The sequence below is a fragment of the Acanthopagrus latus genome, chromosome 8 (assembly GCF_904848185.1).
Source record: "Acanthopagrus latus isolate v.2019 chromosome 8, fAcaLat1.1, whole genome shotgun sequence".
Taxonomy (NCBI): Eukaryota; Metazoa; Chordata; class Actinopteri; order Spariformes; family Sparidae; genus Acanthopagrus; species Acanthopagrus latus.
The window spans coordinates 12,194,871-12,220,311 of NC_051046.1; the positions used below are offsets into that span (position 1 = coordinate 12,194,871).

General features: G+C 38.5%; 2 protein-coding genes and 1 long non-coding RNA gene across 6 annotated transcripts; 1 reads left to right on the plus strand and 2 right to left on the minus strand.

Moving 5' to 3' along the window:
• Positions 1 to 144: 144 nt before the first annotated feature.
• clpxb (caseinolytic mitochondrial matrix peptidase chaperone subunit Xb) lies at positions 145 to 12,173 on the minus strand. 2 transcript variants are annotated; one of them, XM_037106028.1, is made up of 15 exons: positions 11,805 to 12,172; positions 11,157 to 11,234; positions 9,605 to 9,765; positions 9,373 to 9,487; positions 7,762 to 7,916; positions 7,484 to 7,643; positions 6,691 to 6,732; positions 5,293 to 5,469; positions 4,989 to 5,153; positions 3,911 to 3,999; positions 3,619 to 3,783; positions 3,207 to 3,506; positions 2,180 to 2,272; positions 1,734 to 1,840; positions 145 to 1,601 (listed from the first exon to the last, which is right to left on the minus strand). In XM_037106028.1, the coding sequence occupies exons 2-15, from the start codon at positions 11,209 to 11,211 to the stop codon at positions 1,511 to 1,513; spliced, it is 1,875 nt and encodes a 624-aa protein (XP_036961923.1). In that variant the 5' UTR covers positions 11,212 to 11,234; positions 11,805 to 12,172; the 3' UTR covers positions 145 to 1,510. The 2 variants fall into 2 exon arrangements, with proteins under 2 accessions (XP_036961923.1, XP_036961924.1); XM_037106029.1 differs by lacking the exon at positions 6,691 to 6,732 and having other exon boundaries at positions 1,461 to 1,601; positions 11,805 to 12,173.
• LOC119023828 lies at positions 11,245 to 24,110 on the plus strand. The gene is made up of 3 exons (XR_005076343.1): positions 11,245 to 11,441; positions 13,828 to 13,951; positions 23,974 to 24,110. It is a non-coding gene; the product is annotated as an uncharacterized LOC119023828 (long non-coding RNA).
• LOC119023825 (mucin-17-like) lies at positions 13,396 to 25,406 on the minus strand. Of its 3 annotated transcripts, none has more exons than XM_037106025.1 (31): positions 24,527 to 25,406; positions 23,972 to 24,342; positions 22,973 to 23,024; positions 22,851 to 22,868; positions 22,694 to 22,765; positions 21,954 to 22,046; positions 21,450 to 21,569; positions 20,913 to 20,981; positions 20,396 to 20,464; positions 20,210 to 20,299; positions 20,050 to 20,142; positions 19,869 to 19,946; positions 19,515 to 19,607; positions 19,309 to 19,401; positions 19,089 to 19,178; positions 18,700 to 18,789; positions 18,095 to 18,184; positions 17,619 to 17,708; positions 16,948 to 17,040; positions 16,786 to 16,860; positions 16,606 to 16,674; positions 16,418 to 16,507; positions 16,235 to 16,327; positions 16,065 to 16,142; positions 15,747 to 15,839; positions 15,481 to 15,573; positions 15,292 to 15,372; positions 14,522 to 14,590; positions 14,287 to 14,412; positions 14,025 to 14,175; positions 13,397 to 13,931 (listed from the first exon to the last, which is right to left on the minus strand). In XM_037106025.1, the coding sequence occupies exons 1-31, from the start codon at positions 24,597 to 24,599 to the stop codon at positions 13,463 to 13,465; spliced, it is 3,324 nt and encodes a 1,107-aa protein (XP_036961920.1). In that variant the 5' UTR covers positions 24,600 to 25,406; the 3' UTR covers positions 13,397 to 13,462. The 3 variants fall into 3 exon arrangements, with proteins under 3 accessions (XP_036961921.1, XP_036961920.1, XP_036961919.1); XM_037106024.1 differs by having other exon boundaries at positions 19,869 to 19,970; XM_037106026.1 differs by lacking the exon at positions 15,747 to 15,839 and having other exon boundaries at positions 13,396 to 13,931; positions 19,869 to 19,970.
• Positions 25,407 to 25,441: the final 35 nt, after the last annotated feature.

The window sequence follows — 25,441 nt, forward strand, 5'->3', positions numbered from 1 at the left end:
AAGGTGACAGCGTAGCAGCATGGAACAACATTGTGATGTCTGTTGCATTCATTTCCTGTTTCAATGATTTGACTTTGGCAACCAAATCAAATTTATAGCTTCTTGTCTGCAACTTTAAAAAGTAAAGAACACTTAAAAAGTTTCTGTACAGAGGTATACATTTTATTTATATATTTTTTAACAATCACAATAAATTCAAGGTTTCAAGGGGAGAGGTTACAGGTTCTGTAACAGACCTCTGAAAACAGAGAAAAGCAGTTTGGAAACTTTACTAAAAGAAAAGGAAACTTAAAGCAGAAGGAGAACAGATCTAGTTTAATCTCATTTTATAGCACAAACAGCATTTTAAAGAATACAGCAGCGTGGTTCAGATCAGTCAGAGAGCGTTTTAGGTGGAGGCTTGATTACAGACGTGTGAATTAAGGTACCATTTAGTAACAGGGTTGCACATCACTAAAGGTGAGGCGAGTTTCCGACACTGGGGGTACACACAAAGAAAGTAATAACACTTGTGCTGCTCTGAGGGGCGTCTCACAAGGCAGGTTTAGAGGATCATCCAGTTAACTGTGATAGAGATGATCTGTCTGATTATGATTCGAAGCTTGTCTCCAAGGTTTAGAATGAGATTTAGTCATGTATATTCAGCATAACTACTCCGAAATAAAACAGTACCGTGCTAACCTGCTAATCCTGCTCTGTGAGACAACCCTCTGATCCAGAGGTCTGCAAGTAAACACACATACATTCCCTAAAGAGTGGGCTTGAAAAGGAAGCAACACTGACAAATAACCATTCTGGCCGTTTAAAAAGGTCACCATTAGTTTTTACCTGCTCTGTTTAGTGTGCTGGTGCGTTACACGTCACAATGTGTTCTCCTAATTACAGGTCATGTCATACAAACTGCTTACAAATGCAGTGTAGCTCAACATTTACAGCCTGATTTTATACTGTGAACACCATTATTACAATGGTGGTAAAGAAGAAAACATCAAAATATTGATGCGCTCATGGAATATTATGCCCTTATCAAATAAGGCATTACTTGACATGGTAACATTGCATCTAGACCTTCTCATCGCTCCACGTTTTCAAGTGTACAGTATGATCCCATATCTTCCTTTGCTTCCCTTGCCATGACAGCCCATCACCACAAAAAGAGAAAACAAATTAACTAGCTACAAATCCTTTCATGAATAAAATTGCATTATCTTTATATAGATAAAATGTTAACAATCCCCAGAGATTGAAATATTTCATACAAGGTCCACCCTGTGAGTGCACAGGGTGAGTGCGCTAGAAAATTAACATCTGATGCACAGGACCAAAAGTTGTTACACTCCCCTAACTTGTTCATGATGAAAACACTCCTCGGTGAGAACCATTTCCTCTAACACAATGTCCACAGCTTGTTTGTCAGGGAGCTATAATAAAACCTGGAGTTGGTATACAAAGCTTCATAGTAACCTAATGATTTCTGAAACTGTCCTAGGTGAAATGAGTGATGTGTGGTTCAGTTGTTAGCTGCGTCTGCCTGCCGAGGCCAGTTCTCCTCCTCAATGCCCGAGTCGTATTCCTCCTCTGCAGTCTCCTTGGCTGGAGCTCTGAAATTCAAATGGACACTCCAGTTCAGGTTTCACACCAACACAACACTGAAGACTGAGTGAGTTGAGCTTCAAGGCATCTGATCGCAAATATGACACACATGTAGCCCTGCACAGCAGAGAGACTCTGACCTGATATATCTGGGTTGGGATTTTCCTTGAACAACATCTTTGTCCAGCTCGACAGCCATGATGTCAGAGTGTGGCACTTCAAACATGGGCTCTAGAAGAAGCTTTTCCTATTGGGAAAAAAAATGTTATTGTGTAACATTATTAGAGCCTGATTGATACTTTTTTGATATGAGGGTTAAAAAAAAATCTGAAATATATATATTGGCCAATATACACACCATTTTTGCAAGAAGACATGCATTGAAGGCAGGATACTTTACAGTTAAATAATTAACTTTACTGTTTCGATTCAATGGTGCAATTATGGACAATAACATTTAATCAAATATATTTAACACAAGTATCTTTATCTGCATTATGTTAAAAAATAAATAAATAAATACAAATAAAAAATCTGCACATATTAGACAACAGTTAATTTGATATGTTGTGGAAAAATCACATACCATGATGGATCTGAGCCCACGAGCTCCAGTTTTTCTCTCCAGAGCCATCCTGGCTATGGCTTTCAAGGCATCTTGATTCACATTGAGTTCACACTAAAACAAAAAATATGACAGATATTTTAAAATTGTTATCTATCATTTAGGAACAGACAATTGAAGACACACTGCCTGGCCAAAAAGTTACCACTTGGATTTAACTAAGCAAATATGTGAGAGCCTTCCATTGGATAATTACTGCAGTGGTTAGGTTTCAGCTGGCAAAGTTATTTAATTTAATGCATGTCTTTAACAACCATGTTGGAAGACATATCCTGTGGTTGTCGAAAAGATGTTACTGTTTCAGAGGGGTCAAATTATTGGCCTGCATCTAGGAAAGAAAACAACTACGGAGATTGCTGAAACTACTAAATGAATTAAGGACTGTCCAACACATCAAAAACTTTAGTATAGTTGTGAATCATCATCCTTGAGAAAGAAATCTTGAATCATTATGATCAACAGTAACTTATGGCTTAGTTTAACAGGTTCAAGTAAGAGCATTTCCACAGACACAATGCAGTAAGAACTCAAGGGATTGGGACTAAGCAGCTGTGTAGCCATAAGAAACCCACTGGTCAGTGAGGCTAGTCGGGGGGAAAAAAACTACAATCCAGGAGGGACTGTTTGAATTTGAATAGTAGATTAATGAGTTTAAAGGGTTGTTTGATGCCAGAATGCTGCACTGGGTTTATAATAATGTCAGAAAGGATTTAACCACTCTGGGAATTCATTGCAGGGGCAACTATTGTATCTTTTGTTAAAACAATCAAACTGTAAACATTAGAAATACAGAGTTAACATTAAAAAGTAATCTACCAGGAATGTTCGCTCGCAGGTGACTTAATGGCTGCACTGTGTTGTGACAACAGCTAAGCTTTTTAGCCCCATATTGGAACCTTCACTGAGCAAATACAGTAGTCCCTTTAATATGAGTGCGGGGGCTGCCTTGTGCTGTTTTCTGTAGAACCACTCATGTCAGAGCCCTTACTTTGTCCATGCTGAACAGAGCCTGGTATTGGGGCACCACAGCATTGCGTGGTTCGGTCAAGATTCGGACTAGCGTCTCTTCATCCAGGCTGTGCAGAGGAACGACCACCGGCAGACGGCCAACAAACTCTGGGATCATTCCAAACTCAATCAGGTCTCTTGCCTCAACGAGCTTGAGCAGTCTATCCTTCTCCTCTATCTCTGCCACTGTGTCCGTCTCACCACTGGTGTTGGCCAAGTCTGCGGCGGCTGCAGCACGGCGGCCTTTCCCCAGGTTGGAGGGAGTTCCAAAACCCAGATACTTAAGAGTTATGAAACAGGGGGATCAAGTTAGAGGCAGGAATGAAGACAAACAAGAATTTTGGCTGACTACCTGCGGAAAGTCACTACATACAAGCAGTGTTAAAATTTACCTTTTCGTTCTTTCTTCTGCTGATGATTCTGTCAAGTCCATTGAAGGCACCAGATGCAACAAACAGGATGTTTGTTGTGTCGACCTGCACCGTTTCTCCTCTCAGCTTCCTGGAGTTTTTCTCAGGAACATTGACGATCGTGCCTTCCAAGAGTTTAAGCAACCCCTGACAGACGAGATGAAAATCAACACCACAAGTCTAGGTTAGCCAATAGGGGACAAGTACATAGAATAGGAAAGGGAAATCAGTTACAGCAAGGTTTTATTTAGAGTAACTTGGGCTGAATACCGACCTGCTGGACTCCCTCTCCTCCTACATCTCTCAGCTGATGGATCCCAGGCACACTGCCAATCTTGTCAACCTCGTCCAGAAACACAATACCTGCACAGGAAATACGAGAAGGGTTGTGAGGGCAGTCTGAGTTTCACTTCTCATAATCACATAACAGAAGCCCCTCAGAGTGCATACCTGTAGACAATGTTCAATAGAGATTTAAGCTTACACTCTAATACACACTAATCTCTTTTGTTGATCCCAGTTTGATCTTGTGTTTTTCAAACTTCTTCCTGCTTCCTTCTTCTACTCATATCCAGCCAGTAACACATTCTTTATCCATTTAAGGAATGGTAACTGGAAATGTAATATAATGTGCAAATTTAAACAGGTTGTAGATGAATAACACAGCTCTTATGTTAAAGTAAACATCCAACTTTTACAAAAGGTAACGTCTCACTGAGCGGTTCATAAATGTTTGACAAGATTGTTCTGGTACTGTTTCACAGCTTATATCATATCTTCATATCACAACTATAAATGTTTTGTTGGCAATAGCAAAGGTGGTCCAATTTGCATAACAGGACCACAAAGCCAGTGTTATTATTTTTGATTGAGTTCTTTATCTTTTCTCGTTCTTGAAGATGTTAATATCCAGTCAGCTGCTTGCTGCTGTCAAACTGGTTTTCTGATTGTCCTATCATGCCTGTTTGTACATAAGGGATACAGGCCTTGTTGTCACTGTCGTGATGTTCATACAGACTTGAATGACTCAATATCTGGTCTCAAACTCTGGATTTGCATCTTGCAACTGCCTTGTTTGTGTTATTCTTTCAATCTTTATGGTACTATGTAACCATTTTGATTTTAGTCAGCAGTGCTGTGAGTTGGCTGATTTCAGAACGCCAAAATTAAATGTTAGAAACAACAGAAAACATGCTTTCTTTTTCTTACTTGATTCTTTAATATGGAATCATGACAGCAAAAGACCGAATGTTATGTTTAATGTACTGTTGTGGTAATAGTCATACAAACATACGTTTGTATAACTAACTTTAGGAAACTAAACTGCTGTTAAATTTAGTCCGTCTGCCCACCTTGCTGTGCTTTCTCCACTGAGTAGTTGGCATCTTGCAGCAGTTTGGCAATAACTGATTCGATGTCTTCTCCCACGTATCCAGCTTGAGTTAGAGTGGTGCAATCGCAAATTGCAAAGGGAACATCCAGACAACGTGCCAGTGTCTGCGCCAACAATGTTTTTCCTGAGAAAAAACAGAGGACTCAAGATAAAATTTATTTTGGCAAAAACAGATGCATATTTACAAAAGAGTTGCATTAAGCGGGGTTAATGTTAGTAACACGTGCAATATTACAAATTAGGACAATGTTGACAACACAAACCTGAACCAGTTGGGCCTAGAAGTATGATGTTACTCTTCTCCAGTTTAATTTCAGTGTGTGTGGAGTCCAGCACCTCCCCGCCTCTCCTCTCCTGAGGTGCCTGCTGGCTCGCCTGCTGCTGCATGGACGCTCCAAGAGCATTTCCATGAGGACTGATTCCTGCAATCTGCAGCAGTTCTGCAACAATGTGCAAAGCCATAAGGTTAGCTTTGTGACAAATCACTATAACAATACAACTGTTCAGCTTTTATATTTGAAATGCTGTACATTTTAACAGGCTATTCATTGTTGCTTTATGTGTCAGACAGTGCATAGTAACCGTTTCCATGTACAGGCTAAAAATATTCCTGCCCTACTCTGTGCCAGTGTTGAGTTACCAAGTGATAAGAGCTGGAGTACAGATGTGAATATAGGTCACTAGGCTACCTTTATCTTACCGTCTGGTCAGTCAAAGATTAACACGCATAATTTTATTGCTTCAGTTTCTGAAGCTTACTTGTACACGTGGTAATGCCCTGACTAAAGATGCAATAAAATCAGTCCCTGTTCCAGAACAGCTGTACTTTCTCAAATAATAAATACTGAAAATGCCTAGGAGGGCTTTAACTGAGTAATTATAATCTAATTCTTCAGTTAAAGCACAATTACAAATACGTAACTAAAACTTATCTAACTGAAAAAGGCAGAACTATCTGAGGAGCCACAGAGGTCTGTACACTTTGGCATTTGTGCAACTCATCAAAATCATGAAAATAAAAACTATTTACTGTTTAAAAGGTTCTATATATGAGATTTTTCATATAAGCAGACAACTCTTAGCTATGTAAAGGTGTGGTGGGGTAATGGCATCCTGAGCAGAGAAGGACATCTCACTCCTTCTGTGGCCATTGTCATCTGAGCTTCTCTGCTTTGTTGTGGTAGCAGGTCTGGCCAGCGCGCATGTTAGTGCAGGTGAGTACCTTCCTTGAATACTGTGATACCTCCCTGCCTATGTCAGGAGACCAAGAGAGTGACCTCCCACACAGCATTGTAAAAGTAGAGTTCAAAGTTTTTCAGCTGAAGGTGCTCATATCCAATTGAAACCATCACGCTTTAGATACCAATAGCATACATTACTAGAAGTTTCAGGTCGCTAACAAGGTAATATTTACATTGCATGAAAAGACAAACAAACATTTATGCTGAATTATTTTGTTCATGTCGAGTTTGAATCCAGGTAAAATCCCAGTTTTTGTCAATGGAGTCTGGTGGCGTTGAGGAGAGCAATATAGCGGCTGTTTCTGGTTGGGGGGGGGGGGGGGGTAGTGGCGGTAAATATCGTATATAGAACCTTTAATTGTTGTGACTTTAAATCGGGGCCATCGATAAAGATAACACTAAAGAGGACCAATCACTTACTTGTGAATCTGTACTCATCCTCTCGTCTTCTCATCTCTAGCTCTACAGGGAGGATGAAAGTACTCAAATCAATATTATTTATGAATCATTACCATTATGACATTATCAGTACAGTCCTTCAAAAACTTTTATACAGTTGCGAGAGATAATTATTGAACAAATGCCAAAAAATACAGATTATGATTGAAATCAAGTAATACATACGTGATTATCGTCTCTTATTTTTAGTGTTGACTTTATGAGTAAATGGCTCTTGATTATGAAACTCTGTTATTGTGCCCTAAATTTGATTACTTTAATGTGAAACACATGAACATTTGCAAATGTATTTGTTTCAGCACAACATATGGTTGTATCTCCTATATGCTGACTTTATCAGGAGGTCATAAAAACAGCCTTGTTTTTAGATATAGACTTGAATTTTCAACTTTGCTTTTGCTTTAATGGACTCCCAAATGTTATTCAAAACTCTGTGATTCAAATGTTTTTGTTGTATTTTAAATACAGGCCATGTTGAATGTCATTCCCACTCATAGTTTTTCCATCTTTCCCTGCCATCTGGGATTGAACAAAAACACACACACTCCCCCAAATTAGGTCAAAGTTCAGCACTGTTGTATTTTCCACATCAGACTTCATCTGATAATCTGGTTTACATGTGGAAAAGCAACAGTGAATTGATAAATGCAAGGGACCTGTGGACACCAAATGAATAGATGTACATTGTGTAAAATTTACTTAAAAGAACAAGCAGCAGAATAAAGTAATGTTTATCAACGACAGTAATACTGACCACGAGGTGTTAGAGAAGGCTGTTTTTCCACCTCCACCTGCTGTCGACTTCCAGCAGGGATGTTGTTGTAGATGCGCTTGTAGTGATTGTACACTGCAACCGCTAACACTTTTTTTGCATAGGACTGGCCAACAACGTACTTGTCGAGGTAAGCATATATCTGAAAGAAAAAGTCAATGCTATTTCATAACAGTATAAAAGTATTATAGACTATTATGACAGAATGTGTAACAATTCATACAATGTTGACATCTTCGTTTCCTGCATCAATTTCTCACCTTCTTGGGGGGAGGTGGAGGTTTCTGTGCAAATGCCAGTTTCACTGCCTCCGCAGCAGATTCTGGCTCCTTGTTTAGCCCCTTCTTGGAGTCAGTTTCAGACAGGACCACAAAAAAGTGATGGCATTTCTCACATTTGACAAATCGTGTTGATGCTACAAAAGAACAACAGCACAATTAATACTGAAACATTTCACAACCTGTTTGAAAGACACTTTTGAGACATTTAAAAGGTTAATCATTTTCAAGGCTAACCGACACTCAAATCAAAGTTAACCTTTCATGTTGCTCAGTGGTGAAATGGAGATAAAGCCCAAAATTGTCCAGACCTACAAGAAAATATTATGTACTGCTGAGTTGTGTTTTTATTGTAAAGATATGAGCTTTAAGGTATGACGACTGAATACAAATTTCAGAATTTATGGTCACATTGTAATGCTTCAACAATTTGACAATGGTGCCATCTACTGGTCTGTATTCATTCAGCGGTCAACACTTAATCATTATACATTTAACTGTGGAAATAAAGTTTTAGCTCACACTGTCCATGTAATATGATAATGGGAAGGAATGCAGTGGGGAAAACTTAGACAAACTGGAGTATTCTGTGTATTTAGCAGCCAGACAAAATGACCCTTGAGTGACCCTGCCTAGTGCTGTTCTGCCTGGTCAATTTTATGTATTATTAAGTTTAGAGTATTCTGTGTAAATGTTAGCTTTTAACATCAAAGTATTAAGCCACCTTGTCTCTGACTAACATTAATTTGTACACCACAAACCTCTTAAAAATGGAAAAAGTAAAGAATGATTTCAATTCCAATGTAGGTGGATTTCTGGGACTTTTCCCTTCAAGTAACTCATAGTGACTCGGGGGTTTAGGAAAGTTACAAAAACAAACCAGTGTGAAAACCCCTCATCTGATTGACTAAGAAGAAGTTTTGCATGCAAATTGACAATCCAAACAGCACTTTGTAGTTGAAGATAGCAGCAGCTTATGAACTTAACTGATTTCTTTACACAAACTAAAAACTACTCAAACAACCTTCTAACATCTTAATGTCTACTCACAGGTCTTTCTTCTGACAAAATATGCCAGAGGATTATGTGTGGTGGCTGTGCTGTAGTATTCACAGTATGTGCTGTGTGTTTACAGTACAGAAATAACAATGTGCTCATTGTTATTTCAGTCCACCACACAGTTCATGGATTTAAATGATCTGCTGGGGCACTTCGCCGTACAGTACTTTGCCTCCATTTACGCTTCTTCTCGTCATGTTGCATGGCCTTCAGCAATGTCAACCACATCTTTCCTATAATGGTAGTGATTCATTTTCTTCTTCTGATTTTGTTATTCTTTTGTGCTTTCCAAAAGCTGACCATTCCTACCAAGATTCAAGCTCACACACTTAGGACTCCTAACTGTGTCAGCTCCAGAGGGTGCAGGAGCAACAAACAAGACATCTGAGACAGATGCTTTTCCCCCAATTATTTCTAAGCTGTATTCCTTTACATCTGCTCCTCATAACCTTAAATGTCTACACACACTTTGCGCCCAAAATGCACATTAGTCATTTTTCTTGGGAAAGACAGTAAAAAAAAATGTTTACTCACATACAAACGTCTCTACATGTGTGCAGGGGTCTCCACATTTAGGGCAGCGTAGCTGGCTTCCCCCCTTGCCTGATCCTCCAGAGCCAGATAGTCTTTTCCCCTCACTGATGCTTTTCTGTGTAAAGTGTGTAAAAATGTAATCACATCACAATCACGTCGTCCATCGAGAAAGTGGTGTGTAATACCACCATAGGAGAGAGGTACAACTGAGATTTATCCTCTAAGAGATTACCTTTCCACCATCACTTCCACCATCCTTTGTTGTTCCATCTTTAGAGGCAAAACAGACAGCAGTCTCTGAAAACGACCTCACCCGTACACGGGGAGGTAGATGAGTTTCCCTAGACCCCTGACGACTCAGAGAGAACAACTGGATCCGGGAGCAGGACAATCCTGTAACAGCAACAACATCTCTTTTGATTTCTAATAAAAAATAGTGATGTAGGAACACACAGTTCAAGTTCAAGTTAATGACAATGATTATATCTGTTATTCTAAATTGTTTTGTTTACACATATTACCCTCAAAAATAATAAGGAAACAAGCAAATGGAGGAAAAATACACATTTTACAACTGTTTTTATTTGCCATGTAACAAGGGCAGAAATGAGTAGTTTATTAATGCACTAGTCAACCTGCAGAAAATGTATTTAATCATCTTGTTCATTTATGAAGCAAAAGTACCAAACATTCTCTGGTTCCAGCTTCTCTTATGTCATCATTTGCCTATTATCTCTGTCACATATGTTAGGAAACAGAATATATTTAGACTTTGGACTTGGTCAGACAAAAATCAAAGACATCTAACGATGAGACCCTCTGAAACAGTGAAAGCCTTTTTTTCCAAAATTTAGTTAAAAAGGGGCCTTAAAAGGGGCACAACATAGTTTCAGAGAGAAATTCATACTCGGAATTTTAATATTCACAACCTTAACGATGTTGTAATATGAACTCAAAAATATTCATTTTTTTCCATAACTAGGTAAATAAGCTGTTCTCAGCTTTGAAGCAAGAAAGGTGGCAAACAAGGCAGTATGACATTGTGTTGTCCTTTTAGATCAGTTTGTTTATTCCATTTATTCAGTCATGAAATTAAGAGTTTGTTAATTTTACTTGTTAAGGCTTAAAACAAGAAAAATCAGGCAAGTCAATGAAGATCTTTCTCATATGATTAAAATTTCTTCACCAAAACTACATAGTGCTCCTTTAAAAGGACAATCAATTAATTGATTAACTGAGAAATTATCCACAAAACAACTGATACTACAACCAGTTGCAGCCCTACAGATGTAATTGGAGACAGAGACCTTAATTAATTTATGTCACATCAAATTACTTAAGAATGTAACATTTTATGTAACATTGTAACTGTGTTCCTCAGTTGAACACAACACATTTCTATCAAGAGAAACAGTTCATGATCATGAGCATATGACACGTTTTGTATTTCTCATTATGTGTAAAGTAGTCTCTAGCAGGCTGGTAGATGGAATAACTTAGCCTAGCCAAAGCTAAATAACACTATTATTGTGATTTTAGTGATGTGTTTTTCTTCAAGTGCTGTTGCTCAAAAAGCACAGCTGTACCACTCTGTGAAAGCCTTGGTTATATAACAACGCTTCATTTGATTCAGCTACATCAGCTAAATAATAAAGTGACACCTGCTGCTGACATTAACGTTACTTGACTGTCATAACAAACTGCGATCTGGGCTAGCTGAAGCAAATAGCACAATGTCATGGGGCTCTGGCCAACTGGCAATGTGTGTGTTTTCCCTTTCTTACCTCTGTGGGCAGTGTTTAGGAACAACCTGGCAGCCGAAGTGCATGGACAGGACATAACTCGTCTTTTTGGCCAAAATCCTGCAAATAAAAGACAAAGTCACACAGTGTACCGAGGGGAGGGGGCGGCTAAGTTAGCTGGTGGCTAACAGCAGAGGCCAGTTAGCGTAACGTTAACACATTTCATAACTTCAGCGTCACTGTTAGCATTAGCGAAGCAGGTCATGTAATGGTGAAGGTGGTCAGCGGAGTTGCCTCATGCTTACAAATCCGTCATTTCAAACCAAGGTCAGTGTGACGCTATTAACTGACTAGCCTAACACGGCTAAGTAGCTCATGTTGTGGAACGCAAGCATTCAATGGCAAATTAAACGATGTAGCTATCCGCACTTAATAACCAGGTTTCTGTTAGCCTCTTAAGCTAGGCCCAAGCCAGAGCTACGGCGTTCCTGCGAGTGACAAACACCCCTCGCTGTATAGACAGCCAATGCTGATGCACAGTGGTTAATCTGAGTGGCTTTAGCCTGCAGCTTGGACACAAATAAGCATCTGACAGTTAGGCACGCAAGCAAATAAAAGCTTAGCTTAATTCTTAAAATGACACCAGCAAAAGGGGAGGCAAAATGTACCAAGCTCGGTAGTTTTACTCACAAGGCACGATGAAACCAGTCGCGTCTTGACAGCCCTTTCGAAAAAACAAAACAAAATTGCCAAGTCACTGCAGCGTTCGCTCTCTTGTCGTAGTTTAACAGGTCAGTGTGTCATGCTAATGGCACAGTGCCTTTTGAGGGAAGCGTTTGCTCCTTTAGGCCGCTATTTCCCAGGTGGGACAGCCACAGTGATGTAACGTTGCTGTTATGAACTGGGTCGGTTACCCGCTAGCTAGTTAGCCTTCGCTCGGGGTACAGTATCTAGCAGCAGTCATGTAATCAGTGTAAACAGTCAAAGCAAGATGGCGGCTGCTCGTGTGTCTATGGTTTAAACACATCCACATGTTTAGAGATCTGCTGATCCACAGGAGGCGTCAACAGGGACGGCTGCTGGTGCGTTCAAGTGATCCTCATAATTTGCGGGATTAACAAGGGTATGTTGTAACGGTGGTGCGTTTGGACGACCCTCGTAATGTGTGAGACTGCCCTCATTATTTCTTAAATGATCCATGATTTTAAGATCACAAAATTACCAATACATTTCTCCTCAAACTGAGATCAGCCATAGGTGGAATTTTTTTGAGGCCATAATCTAGTTTTTTTCTTTAAAAAAAAAAAAAAGCACAGAAAAGGCTCTACTTCCTACAGAAATTTAGGAAGGCTGAAGTCCTGACCAAGGTTCTTACTCTCACTATTAATGCACTATACAAAGTCAAATTCACAAATCAGTCCTCTCAGTTGTACATCTAAAGTTTGCTCTCAAAGCAATTTTAGCCATTTTCTGTTGCCAAAAATCAAGTCTCAGTTCTGCTGTTTGGCCTCTTACTTCAGAAGACATCTCACACACTTGTGTATTTGTTTGTTGAGTGCCTACTGACCACCACCACCTCCCACTGTCTGTGCATTTATATATTGTGCACCTCGAGTTTCCATGAAGACAGGGTGTCAAAATGTGCTAATAATTTCGGACCTTCTAGAGTTCATATTTTGTTATTCAACTCCCCACAGGGAGTCAGGGGCCCTAACACAGTTGGCTGCTTTCCACCTGGTAATCCAGCCTTGACTTTTTTCACATTTAGTGGCTCTCTGATAAGAATGTCTGCTGCTTTTCCAGTCCATGTTGTCTCTTTGCTCTGTGCCCGAAATGTGGGGCAGCACAAATTCATACATGATGACGTGTTGCCTTCAGCTGAAGCTCTTCCACCCCCTTCTATGTGTTTCCTGATAACATGTACCTACAGTGTGTCTCTATTATCACACAATACACCCAGGAGAAATATAATCTGTGTATGTATTTGTTTGACCATGAATATGGAAAAGCTGGTCGATTTTGGCTGAAACTTTCTGTCACATAAGTCTAAAATAATAGTTTCTTATTTATATTTTGGCAAAACCTAAAACACTGTTGCAGCTTTGTGAATAACAAAACTATCTCTCTATGTGATACAATGTCTACATTTCCTATTACCATTCATCATACCATGCTGCATAAGTCCAACATTGTTAGTCAAATGTTTTATTGCAAACAATATCCAGTGTGACCTATTGAACCTCTACCAGCACTGTTCTTCTGTGTCAGAGTGAGGTAAGAAATTCACGTAAACCAACTGAGATTTTAAAAAATTAAACATTTTATTGTTAATTTTACAAGATTGGTGGTTATTTTGGGGTTGGTTTGACTTTAACCCTGCATGTTTTCACACTGCTGTTGTCCCACATATACAAAAGCTTTTTGTTAGGATAATAAGATACCATAGCCAAGATCCCATCAGCTGGCCTTAAATCAAAACTTGCATCCTGAGGACTCTGGTCCTTTAAGTCAAAGGCATATGTAACTCTTCTGTCTTTGTCGTCTGTGAAATACAGCATCCCGCATACGATGAAAGCATTTCCCGCTTTAGTTGTAGGGTAGTGAGTGTTAATGACTGACTCCACAGAGAATGTGTCTGGATTAAGCTTTGCAACCATTGTGTTATCCTCTGTATCTGCAGCAAAAATGACCCACAGTCCATTTTCGTCCACAGCAAACTTGAAGTACGTCTTGGAGTTGCGGAAGAGATAAGCCAGGTTGTTGTGCCTGCTGTTTGCCATGACCAGAGTGCTTGTACTTCTGGTGTTCAAGTCAAATCTGTAAAATATTAATCATAGGTAAGTGAAGAGTGCAAAATTCACATGTTACATGACACTGACATAGAAAAATGTAAGTATGTCAAACACTTACTTCACAAGTATGTTTGTTCCTGCACTTTGAAAGAACAACGACTTCTTGTAAATGACATGCCCACAGCCCTGGTAGTACCTCCTCATGTCAATGTCATTGCTGCTTTTATTCTGAAACGTTGATATGTTCCTGTGCTCTGCTAGAACTCGACCTGGTGAAGAAAAAAAAATGTTCTGTGTAAAATCCACCTAACTTACAAACTTCTGTGGCTTATGGCATCAGTCAATCAAACTGGTAAACATCTGGTTGCTGTTAAAATCACCTGAAAAATGTTCGGCCACCCAGTATCGATCGTCATCCAGCTGGGATGCGTCAGACATCCAGGCTCCATAAGTGCTCGACATTTTGATGGCTCTTTCTGGACATTTAATAGTTTTCATAGTGCACTCTAAATGAATGAAGGCAGGTATTTAGTGTTAGAATAAGCTGTCAGATAGATAGATAGATACATAGATACATAGATACATAGATACATAAGTTTAACAGAATGTTCAAACCAGTTCTTGTCGATCTCTCAGTGTTTGTCACATTGATCTTGTTGTCGGTCTCAAGCAGATATGAAGAGTCTCAAAAAAGAAGAGGAGGACAAATAAATAAATATATAGAAAATAAAGAAATACAAATAAAGAAATAATAATATTTATTATTAATAAATAATAAAGAGAAAAGGAAAATTAAATTGCAGGCGCCACCACTAGAGGGGGCTGTGAGGCGCCACATGCTGTATGTCAGTAAAGGTAAGTCAGTATTGGAATGGCCTACACTACAGAACTATCATCACTGGACATGTTGAAAAATGTATTCAGTCTCTTTTTTTTGTATATTGTATATTTGTTATAAATACTGTTAACTGTAATGGAACAGTTTTTGTAACCTCCTTATGGGACAACAGATGCTAATTACCATTCATGCTAATATTCAGCATGTTTTCATAATTTTGTACTGATGTTCAATAACAGGCTTTTGTTGCTATCAAATGAATTAATGAAAAAATAAATAAACAAATAAATAAACAGTTACCAAAATGATGGACAGGCTCTGAGAGAAAAGACCAATCTTAATAAAAATAACACCAAATACTAATAGAATAGAAAACACATAATCTTCTATCTAATATTTGATTATCTATCTAATGCATGCACAAGCAGAAATGTGTCTTTGCTTGCATGTGCACAAAGGTGCATTAAAAAAGAAAACATCATGTCTAATAAACTCAAATTATTTACCATAACCTATACCACATACAGTACACATGACAGCTTCTTACCACTTTTCATTGGTTTATCCATAATGTTGTCACTGTTATTGAAGGTCTCCTTCTTTTGAGTGTCATCTACAGAAAGTGAGGCTGTAAAATAAAGGAAATGTATCTAGATGAAAAAATATAGACACAAGTGAAATGAATGTTTTTAGGTCAATGTTAGTTTTACATACAATTCAAAACAGTGTTTCCTACCTGTTAATAATTTAAACAGTGCCTCTGTAGCATTTTCTCTTCCGGTTTTGTTCAAAGTGTCGTGGCTGTCGTCTTGATGAGGTGACACTGATTCTAGACCATTAAAAAGTATTGGGATTAACACTTTATTTTTCATATTAATTAGGATTATCGCAGTCTCCCTGATGCTCAAAGTGTTTTTTATTTTCCTTACTTCAACAAAATACAGTTTATATGACATTTATGAAACCACTTTTCATTGGTTAATCATTATTAGGATCTACTACCTGTAAACAAGTTAACTGGTGCTGTTGTAACACTTTCCCTGCTGGTTTCAATCTGTGTGTCATGTCTGTAATCTGGACGAGGTGATACTAACTCTGTAGAAAATAAAACAGAAGCATAACCATAAAATTTAAACTAAACCTGGTATGTCGTCTAGCAGTCTCATTAATATTAACGTGGTACATAAATGTCCTGAAACATGAGAGGTCCAACCACTCAAAATGGTTGTGATCTAGATTTTACTAAACTTCATTAAACATACATGTGAATCGGTCAATACTGACAACAAGCACAGTTTATACAATGTGACAGTTCCTTACCGTTTTTTAAAATAAAAGTAAAATTTTCCCTGTCAGTGAAGTTGTCGCTGCTTTGACTCAGGTCTGGAGAGAGGAGGGCTGCAACGAGACATTATGTAAATAACAGCGGTGTTGTAGGGCAGTGGGTTTAATTTCGAAGTTTTACTTATAATTCAAAATACAGTTAATACCTGGTAATAATCTAAATGGTGCCTCTGTAAAGTTCTCTGTGTTGGTGTCATTTAAGGTGTTGTGGCTGTACTCTGGATGAACTGATACTGATTCTAGAAAAGAAAAGAAAAAAGTACCAGGCCAAACATGTTATTTACATGATTGTTATTGGGTCTTCCTACCACCCAAAACAAGTTGCATACCAGATTCCACACTTGTGTTTCGAAGTTTCTCAGAGTCAGTCAAATTCAATACACTTTTGTCGTCATCAGCTGGATGTGACTTTGGTGATTCTGCAGACAGTAAGCACATCAGTAAAATAATTAGTCAGTGTAATATATTGATGTTTTCTGCTGTCATTTGAAGCTTAAATTCACAAAGTTTTACACACCAGTTTCTGCAGTTTCTGTCCAACTCACACTGTTTGTCACATTGTCCTGGCTGTCATCTTGATGAGACTCTGGAAAAGAAAAGAAAGAAAGATTATATATTGAGGGTGATGACTGGATTTTGATGCAGGAGAAAAACGACTGAAACAAAAAAAAACAAATAGTGAAACGGGGTTTCTTACCACTTGTGATGTGTGAATCAACGATGGTTCGAGAATTCTTGGAGGCATCACTGTTTTGTCCTACAGTGAGCGGAGCTGTAGAATGAAATGAAACATTACGTACAGCTCTTTAAGGCCGTGGTAACTCGCTTTACTCATAGTTTAAAGCACAGTATTTCCTACCTGTTAATAATTTGTTTGTTTGGTCTGTAACATTCTCTGTGCTGGAGTCATTCAGGGTGTTCTGGCTGAAGTCTTCATGAAGCAATGCCGACTCTAGAAAACACAAGTTACTGAGTTTAACAAGTTGTTTCATGTTGGCAAATTATATTCTTGTTTCTATGTATCCTGCATTCATTAAAACAATATAGTAGTTTATGTGACTAAATTTCAACCAGAGGTGATTGTGTTGTTGTGACCTGCAAACAAAGATAATCACAACTTCATTTCAATAACTTATTCAAACTTTTTACAAAAAAAAATAAAAGATTAGAGAACAGTTTCTCAGACGTAAAAACATGATGGTCATGACAAGTTTTTCTCCTTCATTCTCTGATGAATCATCTCTCGACTACTCAAATTTAACTTCTTGGAGGAGTCTGATCCAAATGTTGGGAACCATTTGACTAAAATACAAAACTATTGAAGAGTATATAAAGTAATTACAACTAGATCTACAATAAACTACAATATTACATTTTACTGCAGAGCCAGTCCTTTTACTTTTGATACTCTTTTGAAAATCTTACCATTGAAACGGTCATATTTTAACATTTATTTGATTTGATTTATTTCTCATAGCCTCTGATATTAAGAGGCTATGAGATTAAATGAGTATGGAAATATTTGCTTACCAGATGGTCCATCAGTGTCTGGAAGTTTCCCGGCGTCAGCTACATTAGACACGTCTCTGGCTTCATGAGCTGTGTTTACTGTTGGTAATGCTGCAGAGAGGAAAGAGGAGATTTACATTTAAAAGAGACATATTTGACTTTTTACTCCTTTACTACTATTTTCTATTTGGTTGTTTTGGTACAATTACTTAAGAAGAGGATTTGAATATTTCTTCAAAACTGATGCTTCAGTGATTTCATATAAAGAAAATTGAAACATTTTACCATTTCAAAACACAATCCCATAATCAAAATGTTCAGGTCCCTGTTGTTTCAGGATATTTACTCACTTTATTTGTTACCACCCAATGTATCTGTTAATAACTTAAGTCATGTTATGAACTACAACTGTTCATATGTTTACATTCCTTTCTAACAATTGAATGAGTAAAAAAAGAACAATAAAAAATCTTTCAGTGACTCAAAAGGTTGCTTACCAGATACTTCCTCTCTGTCTTGAGGTTTCTCAGAGCCACTGACAATAAAAACATCTCTGGCTTCATCAGCAGGATGTGTTGTTGGTGACACTGTGGAGAGGAAAGGGGAGATTAACATTTAGTAGAGATTTATTTTACATTTTACTCCACTTTATGAAGTGACAGCAAAGCCACTTTTCAAAATAAGAGTTTATATAAAAACGTAACACATGTATACCCCCTCTAGACTTCTCACATTGTTTAGTTTTGATTGTGAATGCAAGACTTTTAGTTGTAATGGAGTAATTTCCACTTGATTGTATTGGTGCAATCACTTAAGGATTTCAATACTTAAACTACAAAACAAAATTGATGCTTAAGAGTTTTCACATAAAACTCTTCAGTGCAAACTTAAGGTAAGACTGTATGAAGAATTCTTAATTTACAAAAAATTACCAAAATTTTACTATTCAAAAACACAATTAATTAAAAATTGAGGTCATAACCCAATTTTTTTAGGATATTTATTTACTTTATGTGTTACCACCTACCTGTTAATAACTTAAAAAACAAAAAATAACAATAAAATCTCTGAAAGTCTGTCAGTAAAGTAAACAGTTGCTTACCAGATAAGTCCTGTCTGTCTTGAGGTTTCTCAGAGTCACTGACAGTTAAAACATCTCTGGCTTCATGAGCTGTACGTGTTGTTGGTAACACTGTGGAAAGAAAGAGGAGATTTAGATCTAAAATATACATAATGCATGTTAAACTTCACTATACTTTTAGTTACTTAAAGCTATAGTTACTGGTTGCTTTTCAAATTAAAAGTTCAGGTATAAACAATTCTCTTAAATAATCTTATCCTTTGTGAACAAGGTTTTTAGTGTATTATCTCACTTCAGGAGTTAATACTGACCTGTGAGTTAAAATGGTGTTTTTTTTTTAACATTCCTTTCTAATATTAGGAGAGGCAACTGTATTTTTTTTTTGTGAGGCTAATGAAACGGTTGCTTACCAGATTCCTCGTCTGTGTTTTGATGTTTCTCTGAGTTATTGACAATAAAAACCTCTCTGGCGTCATCAGCTGGATGTGTTGTTGGAGACACTGTGGAAAGAAGGTGAGATTTAATAAGAGATGAGATTGAATAAACTGGGATAAAATCTGTGTGAATATTTCACAAATGTGTGCAGGGAATGGTTTTCGATCATTGTTAGTTTTAAATATGATTAACTACCTGGTAAAAATGAAATTGGTGCCTCTGTAGCATTCTTTCGTTTGGCATTGTTCAAGGTGTCGTGGCTGACGTCTTGATGAGATGACACTGACTCTAGAAAATTGAAATTGGTGAATTGGTGAATACTTAATATGAAATACAGTCTGTACAATATTACATTTTTATTTGCCACTTTTCATGGGTGTATCATTGATCAGATCTACTACCTGTAACTAGTAATTGGTTAATAGTTGGAGCCTCTGTCACACTCTCTCTGATGGTTTCAATCAGTGAGTTGTCTGGACGAGGTGACACTAACTCTGAAGAAAATTAAACAGAATTTGAATAACCTTAACAATGTAAATCAAACCAGGTATGTGGTCATGTAGTCTCATTAATGTTAGCATGAAGATTGTCCAGTGGAATAATTCAAAATAAGTAAAGAGGTCAGTCAATTATGTCTTCCTACCACTCAAAATGGTTGTTAACTAGATTTTGTTTTTGTGCCTTTGACTGAACAGACATGTGAAAAGATCAATACTGACACCAAACACAGTTTATGCAATATGACAGTTGCTTACCATTTTTCAAGGTGATAGTTAAGTTTTCTCTGTCACTGAAGGTGTCGCTGTTTTGAATCATGTCTGGCAGATTTGGGGCTGAGGAATAAAAGCAGACATCATCTAACATTTACAAATGATATTGATGTTGTAGGGCAGCAAATTTAAGACTTTTAATTATAATTCAAAACACAGTTAATACCTGGTAATAATTGAATTGGTGCCTCTGTAAAGTTCTCTGTGTTGGTGTCATTGAAGTTGTCGTGGCTGTACTCTGGATGAATCGAAACTGACTCTAGAAAAGAGGTACTGGGTCAAGTTCTGACCATGATGTCTTTTTATCACTCAAAACGGGTGCTTACCAGGTTCAACATTTGTGTGTAGGAGTCTTTTAGAGTCAGTAACATTCGTTACATTGCTGTCATCATCAGCTGGGTGTGTCATTGATGATTCTGTGCAAAGAAAACATATAATTAAGTCATTACTTCAAATAACATATCCAGGTGTTCTGCTCTCATTTGAAGCCTAAATTCACAAAGTGTACTAACCAGTTTTTGCCCATCTCATATTGTCAGTTGCATTGTTCTGGTGCTCGTCTTGATGAGATGTTGCTGACTCTGGAAAAATGAAACAGTACAAGGTTAACATTGCTGCTGTCACTGGTTGGAAGTGATGTTGGTGATTCTGTGGAAATAAAGGTGAGTTTAAAAAAGAGGAGTTGATATGGACATTGTGTCTTATTTACAATGATGGAGGAAGTATTTAGATAATTTGCTTCAGCTAAAGTACTATTACCACACTTTAAAAATATTCGATTAGTTGTGCATTAATGTGTAAACAGCATTTTACTGTTGTAGTTAGTTAAGGTTGAGGTGATTTTTAACTATTCTGTAGGGAAACAATGATCATTTTCACTGTGGATTTATCTGCTGACTATTTTCTTCATTCATCAACTGAATGTTTGGTTTGAAATAAAAAAAGTCAGAGTCCAAAGTGGCACTTTCATAATGCTTTGTTTTGTTCATTAACCTATACAATTGTTATACATTGTGAATATTCTCCTACCAGTTTTGTTAATGGCAGAGCTGCTGGTGTTTTCTGTGTCCGTTTCGTTGATCAGAACAGGAGATGAATCTAAATATGACAGTAGAAATGAACGACTGTTTTTAATTTAAAACTTCAGCTACTAGTCATTATGAAAGATTCTCAAATGCATTAGAAAAGTGAAAAGTCCACACTGACTGCACCAACAGCTGAAAAATATGAATCAGCTATTAAAATGTTACCAGCCAAAACTTTAACACAAAAGTGTGTGTGCATGTGTGTGTGTGTGTGTGTGTGTGTGTGTGTGTGTGTGTGTGTGTGTGGTACCAACTGAGGTCCCAGGCCAAATATTCATATCATGTTGCTAGGAAGATTTTCCTTCCTAGCAACACGGCAATGTCTCTACTAAAGTACTTAGACTTTCGTGTTGGGTAATATAATTTACAGGCAATAGATCAAAATAGTTGTAAACGCTTGTCAGGTAAAAATAAACATGTCATGGTAAAAGTGGTGCAGGCTGATTGATTTTAGATGATGATTCTGTGGAGGCGTTCTCACCCATCAACTTGTTGGTTTCACAGATGTGCCCTCTGGTGGACTTGTTTCTCACTTTATTACAGTACCAGGCAGGACAGGGTGGGCCAGGTGGGCCCGGAGGACCCCTTGGACCAGGAGGCCCTTTAGATATGCACATACAGTAAAGTCACTCTAAAACAGCCACCGTTAAGGAAAAACATGAAAGCTATTGATAATGTGTGATAATATGTTATGTTTCTAAAAAAAAAAAAAAAAAAAAAAAAAAGCCCTCCGACATTGCACTGTAACTTTTAAGGATAAATTTAAACTTAAACAAATCTTAGTCACCATCTTGATATTCTTGGAACCTCACCTGTAGTTTAAACAAGTCAAGTTTGTCATGAAAATATTCAAGAAACTCATATTTTGTCGAATCTGTGCAATGCTCCTCAGGTGTACTCTTGAGTACATATCGGTTGCACTCTGCAGTTTCCTCTCTGTTAATCACATCATCAGATCAGGTTTAAGGATGTCGTCATCTCTCACCCTCCACCAGAATGTCATTGGAGGTTTCTCCTTTCAGTCGAAGAGGCCCAGGGTCTCCTTTAGGTCCTGGATCTCCTTTTTCACCAGGGGGTCCTAGTCATTGACATAGGTGACAGGCGTAATTGTTAGTTTAAAACACTGTTAAAAACAGAAATCCAAATAAAAATGGAATGATCGGGTGTTGATTGTAGGACTGTGAAGCTGTCAACAGATGATCTTAGATAAAACTGATCCTGGACAATTCAAGACGATGATCTCAAAACTCTTCAACTCAGTTTGCAGTTATTTTCACTGAATCTCGCTCTTTTGAAATGTTTTAATGCTGCATATTTGTGTGCAGCTTGACATCATTGCAAATTAAAAGAAGCCTCACTGAGTTGTTGGGCTTAAATACCGGTTTGAATTGAATTCATCAGTCTTAAATACAACCGAGAGGATCTGTAATGCCCTCAAGAGAATCTGAAACGTCCCTGTTGATGAGCAAACGTTTGTCCACAGTGCTTCTCAGTGGCTCAGCTACTTCAAAAACAACAACAAACCAGTGTGTTTCCAGTATGAACAGCCCATCAAAACAAAGTCTCTTGTAGACAGTGAGTGGGATTCTCATGTTATGTAACCGCGGCTGAACAAAGGAGGAGACTGTCCGAATCTTCTGACTGACTTCTGTTTCTCTGGTTAATCTGCACATCATTCGGGGAGCGGTTTATAGCCTTCCAACCGATTTCTAACTGATTACTCACCTCTTTTTCCTCGTCTCCCCTGCGGCCCGGCCACACCCTGTGGTCCTGGTGAACCAGCTCTGCCAGGCAATCCTAACAGGCAAAAGAACTGTGACTGTAGCAACAAGTTCAGGTTAGTCTAAAAAACTGATGCAGATCATTAAGCAAGTGTTTTTACCTGGAGGTCCAGCTGGGCCTGGGAGAAAAGTGGAGAAAAAGAAGTGTTTTACACAAATCAAATACAGAGGAAGCACCAGAAACCAAAAAAATGCTGGAACAGAGAATATGTATGAAGCGCACCTGTTATACAAAATCCTCTGGAGCTGTTACACAGATCCATGAGGGCTTTGACCTGGCAGAAAGACAAACAGACAGAAAGAGTTAGTGATTTCAGTTGATTATAACTACACCTGGAACATCTGGAAGCTTCTCCAAAGTTACAGTTCGGTGTTTAAATCACTTGCATACAAACACTTTCCTTCTCCTGCGAGACATGTGGTCAAATGCAGCTGTGTTATAACTCTCATATTAGAGAGAGGATTACTTTATTCTCATTGGCTCCGGGACATTATATCAACTGGCAACAGTTTTGGTTAATGTATGTCATTTTTTAAAGCCACATATTCAGTTGAAGGGTCCATTTGCAGAAACACCTGTGTCACTGTTCTTAAAGGGGCACTGTGCAACTTTTTTTTCCACCTACATACAGTCGGACGTCTTGGCAGGCGATTAGCTCTTTTTGAACTCATAATACCAGCGTGTTGTTCTTCTTCTCTGGACACATACAAATGTAAACATAGCTCCTTAAAACTGCTATTCCCCGTATGAAGAACTCGGTCTCTTTGTTTATAGGCCATAAAAAAGTTGCATAGTGCACCTTTAAATCATGTCACTTTGTGCTCTGGGAACTTTCATCTCAATAATCAAACTGGACTTCATTTTGGTAAATACTTGTCGATCGCTGATAAATGTGCTGTCATCACACACAGTAGCGCCCTGTAAAGTTCCCAGAGGAGGTGATTACTGCTGAAGGACGAGCAGGGAACAGTCACGCTGCTCAAACCATTTATGTAGCAACAGTTCAGAGGAAAACCAGACTTCTTCTTGATGTCTGCAGCAGACTCTTGGATTCTTTGCATTACACAGACATGCTTCTAATCCCATATGGGAACAAAAAGAGGAAATGTTTCTATGACTGCAAAGAGGTCCCCTGTACACAAGAAGAACACAGTAAATAGTCTGCTTCATAGTAACAATATCCCTAAATAGAGCCCATATTTAAGAAGTGTTGTATCTTACAGGAACCATGGAGTATGTCATCATCATCATCATATCCTTCTCCTCCTGGATCTGTGATGGATCTTCCTCCTGGTCTCTTCTGCTGCGGTGGAGCTTCTCCGGCTCTCCAGCTTCTGCAGGCTCCATGATTCCCGCCTGCAGGCTGCAGCTCTGTGACAGCTCCCGCACCTGTGCATCCAACCTGAGCAGCTCCTCCGTCAGCTCCCTCTGTCGCACCAGCAGGAACACCAAACCTGCTGAGCTGAGGAGCAGCAGGACACACATCCCCGCCAGCAGCACCTTCCAAGCAGGGAAAACTCCACTCTTCTCCTTCATGTCTGTGCCCTGTTTCCTCCTCCTGCTCCTCCACTGAGCAGGACTGATCCGGGGCTCTGAAATTCACAAGCACATACAGCACATAACTGAGCACCTGCCAACAGATGAGACGTCAGAGGGGAACTACGCCGTGAGCTGCTGGAGAGGAATAAACATGTCAAAATATGTCTGTTAGCAACACGTGACACATTGCGCAACGACAAGCAGCTGGGAAACAGTTAAACTCTAATAGGCCCTCACTTGATTTAGAGGCAGCTAATGGACATATTTCAAGAATGACACATTGTGCAGACAGTGTGTTGCCTCTCATCATTCTGGTGCTCTTCCTCTGAACATTGTCACCAGGCCGTCCTACACAAAATTACATGGAAGTGGAATAAATAAGTTGTGGACAAGGGGAACATTCTTTGGATCTACAAAAGAGCTTTCAGAGCAGTTTCAGCAGCAGACTGTGGGTGTGTGGATGTGCATGTGCTGAAATCTCCTTTAATAAACGGGTTTTTCTGTTTTCTATTTATTGCACAATTCATGCCCAAATATAGAGTACTAGTTATATTTTTTTTCTCCACTTGTGTTGGTGACATGAAACATGGAAGTTTCCCCCATTTTCCCAGAAAGTTCTAATTATCCACTTTAGTCCCTACAACAATGAGGAAAAAGGAAGTTTTTCAGCCAGCTTGGGATAAAGACCCCCACATGTGAGGCCAGCATCTTGAACAACAGCACACCAGCTATTCATCCCTACAGAGCCTGAAGGACAGCTCATTATGAGCGCACAACCTCTGCATTTACACTGTTTCTTTTTAATTTAGCACCCATGCTTTTTTTTTCGAGGTATTGAAGCACTCTCACCCGTTTGAAAATGACATTTTTAAGACTTTTAATTACGAAGATGAGATTATCTCCTTTCTCTCCCCTTTCCTTTCTTGATCTGCTGGGTAAATCCCTGCTCCCTTTGACACAGGTCAGCCTGACCCAGCTGATTAATTTGGACTTGAAAAGCCCCCTCGGATCATGAATTGGAAAGTGGGCGTTTCTTTCCTCTGAACAAAGCTAAACATGAAGTAAGCTCGTCTAACAAAAATGATGCAAAGTACAACCGATGAAAGACCTGCAGGTTTTGCATTCTTATGAATAAAGAAAAACACTTTTCTG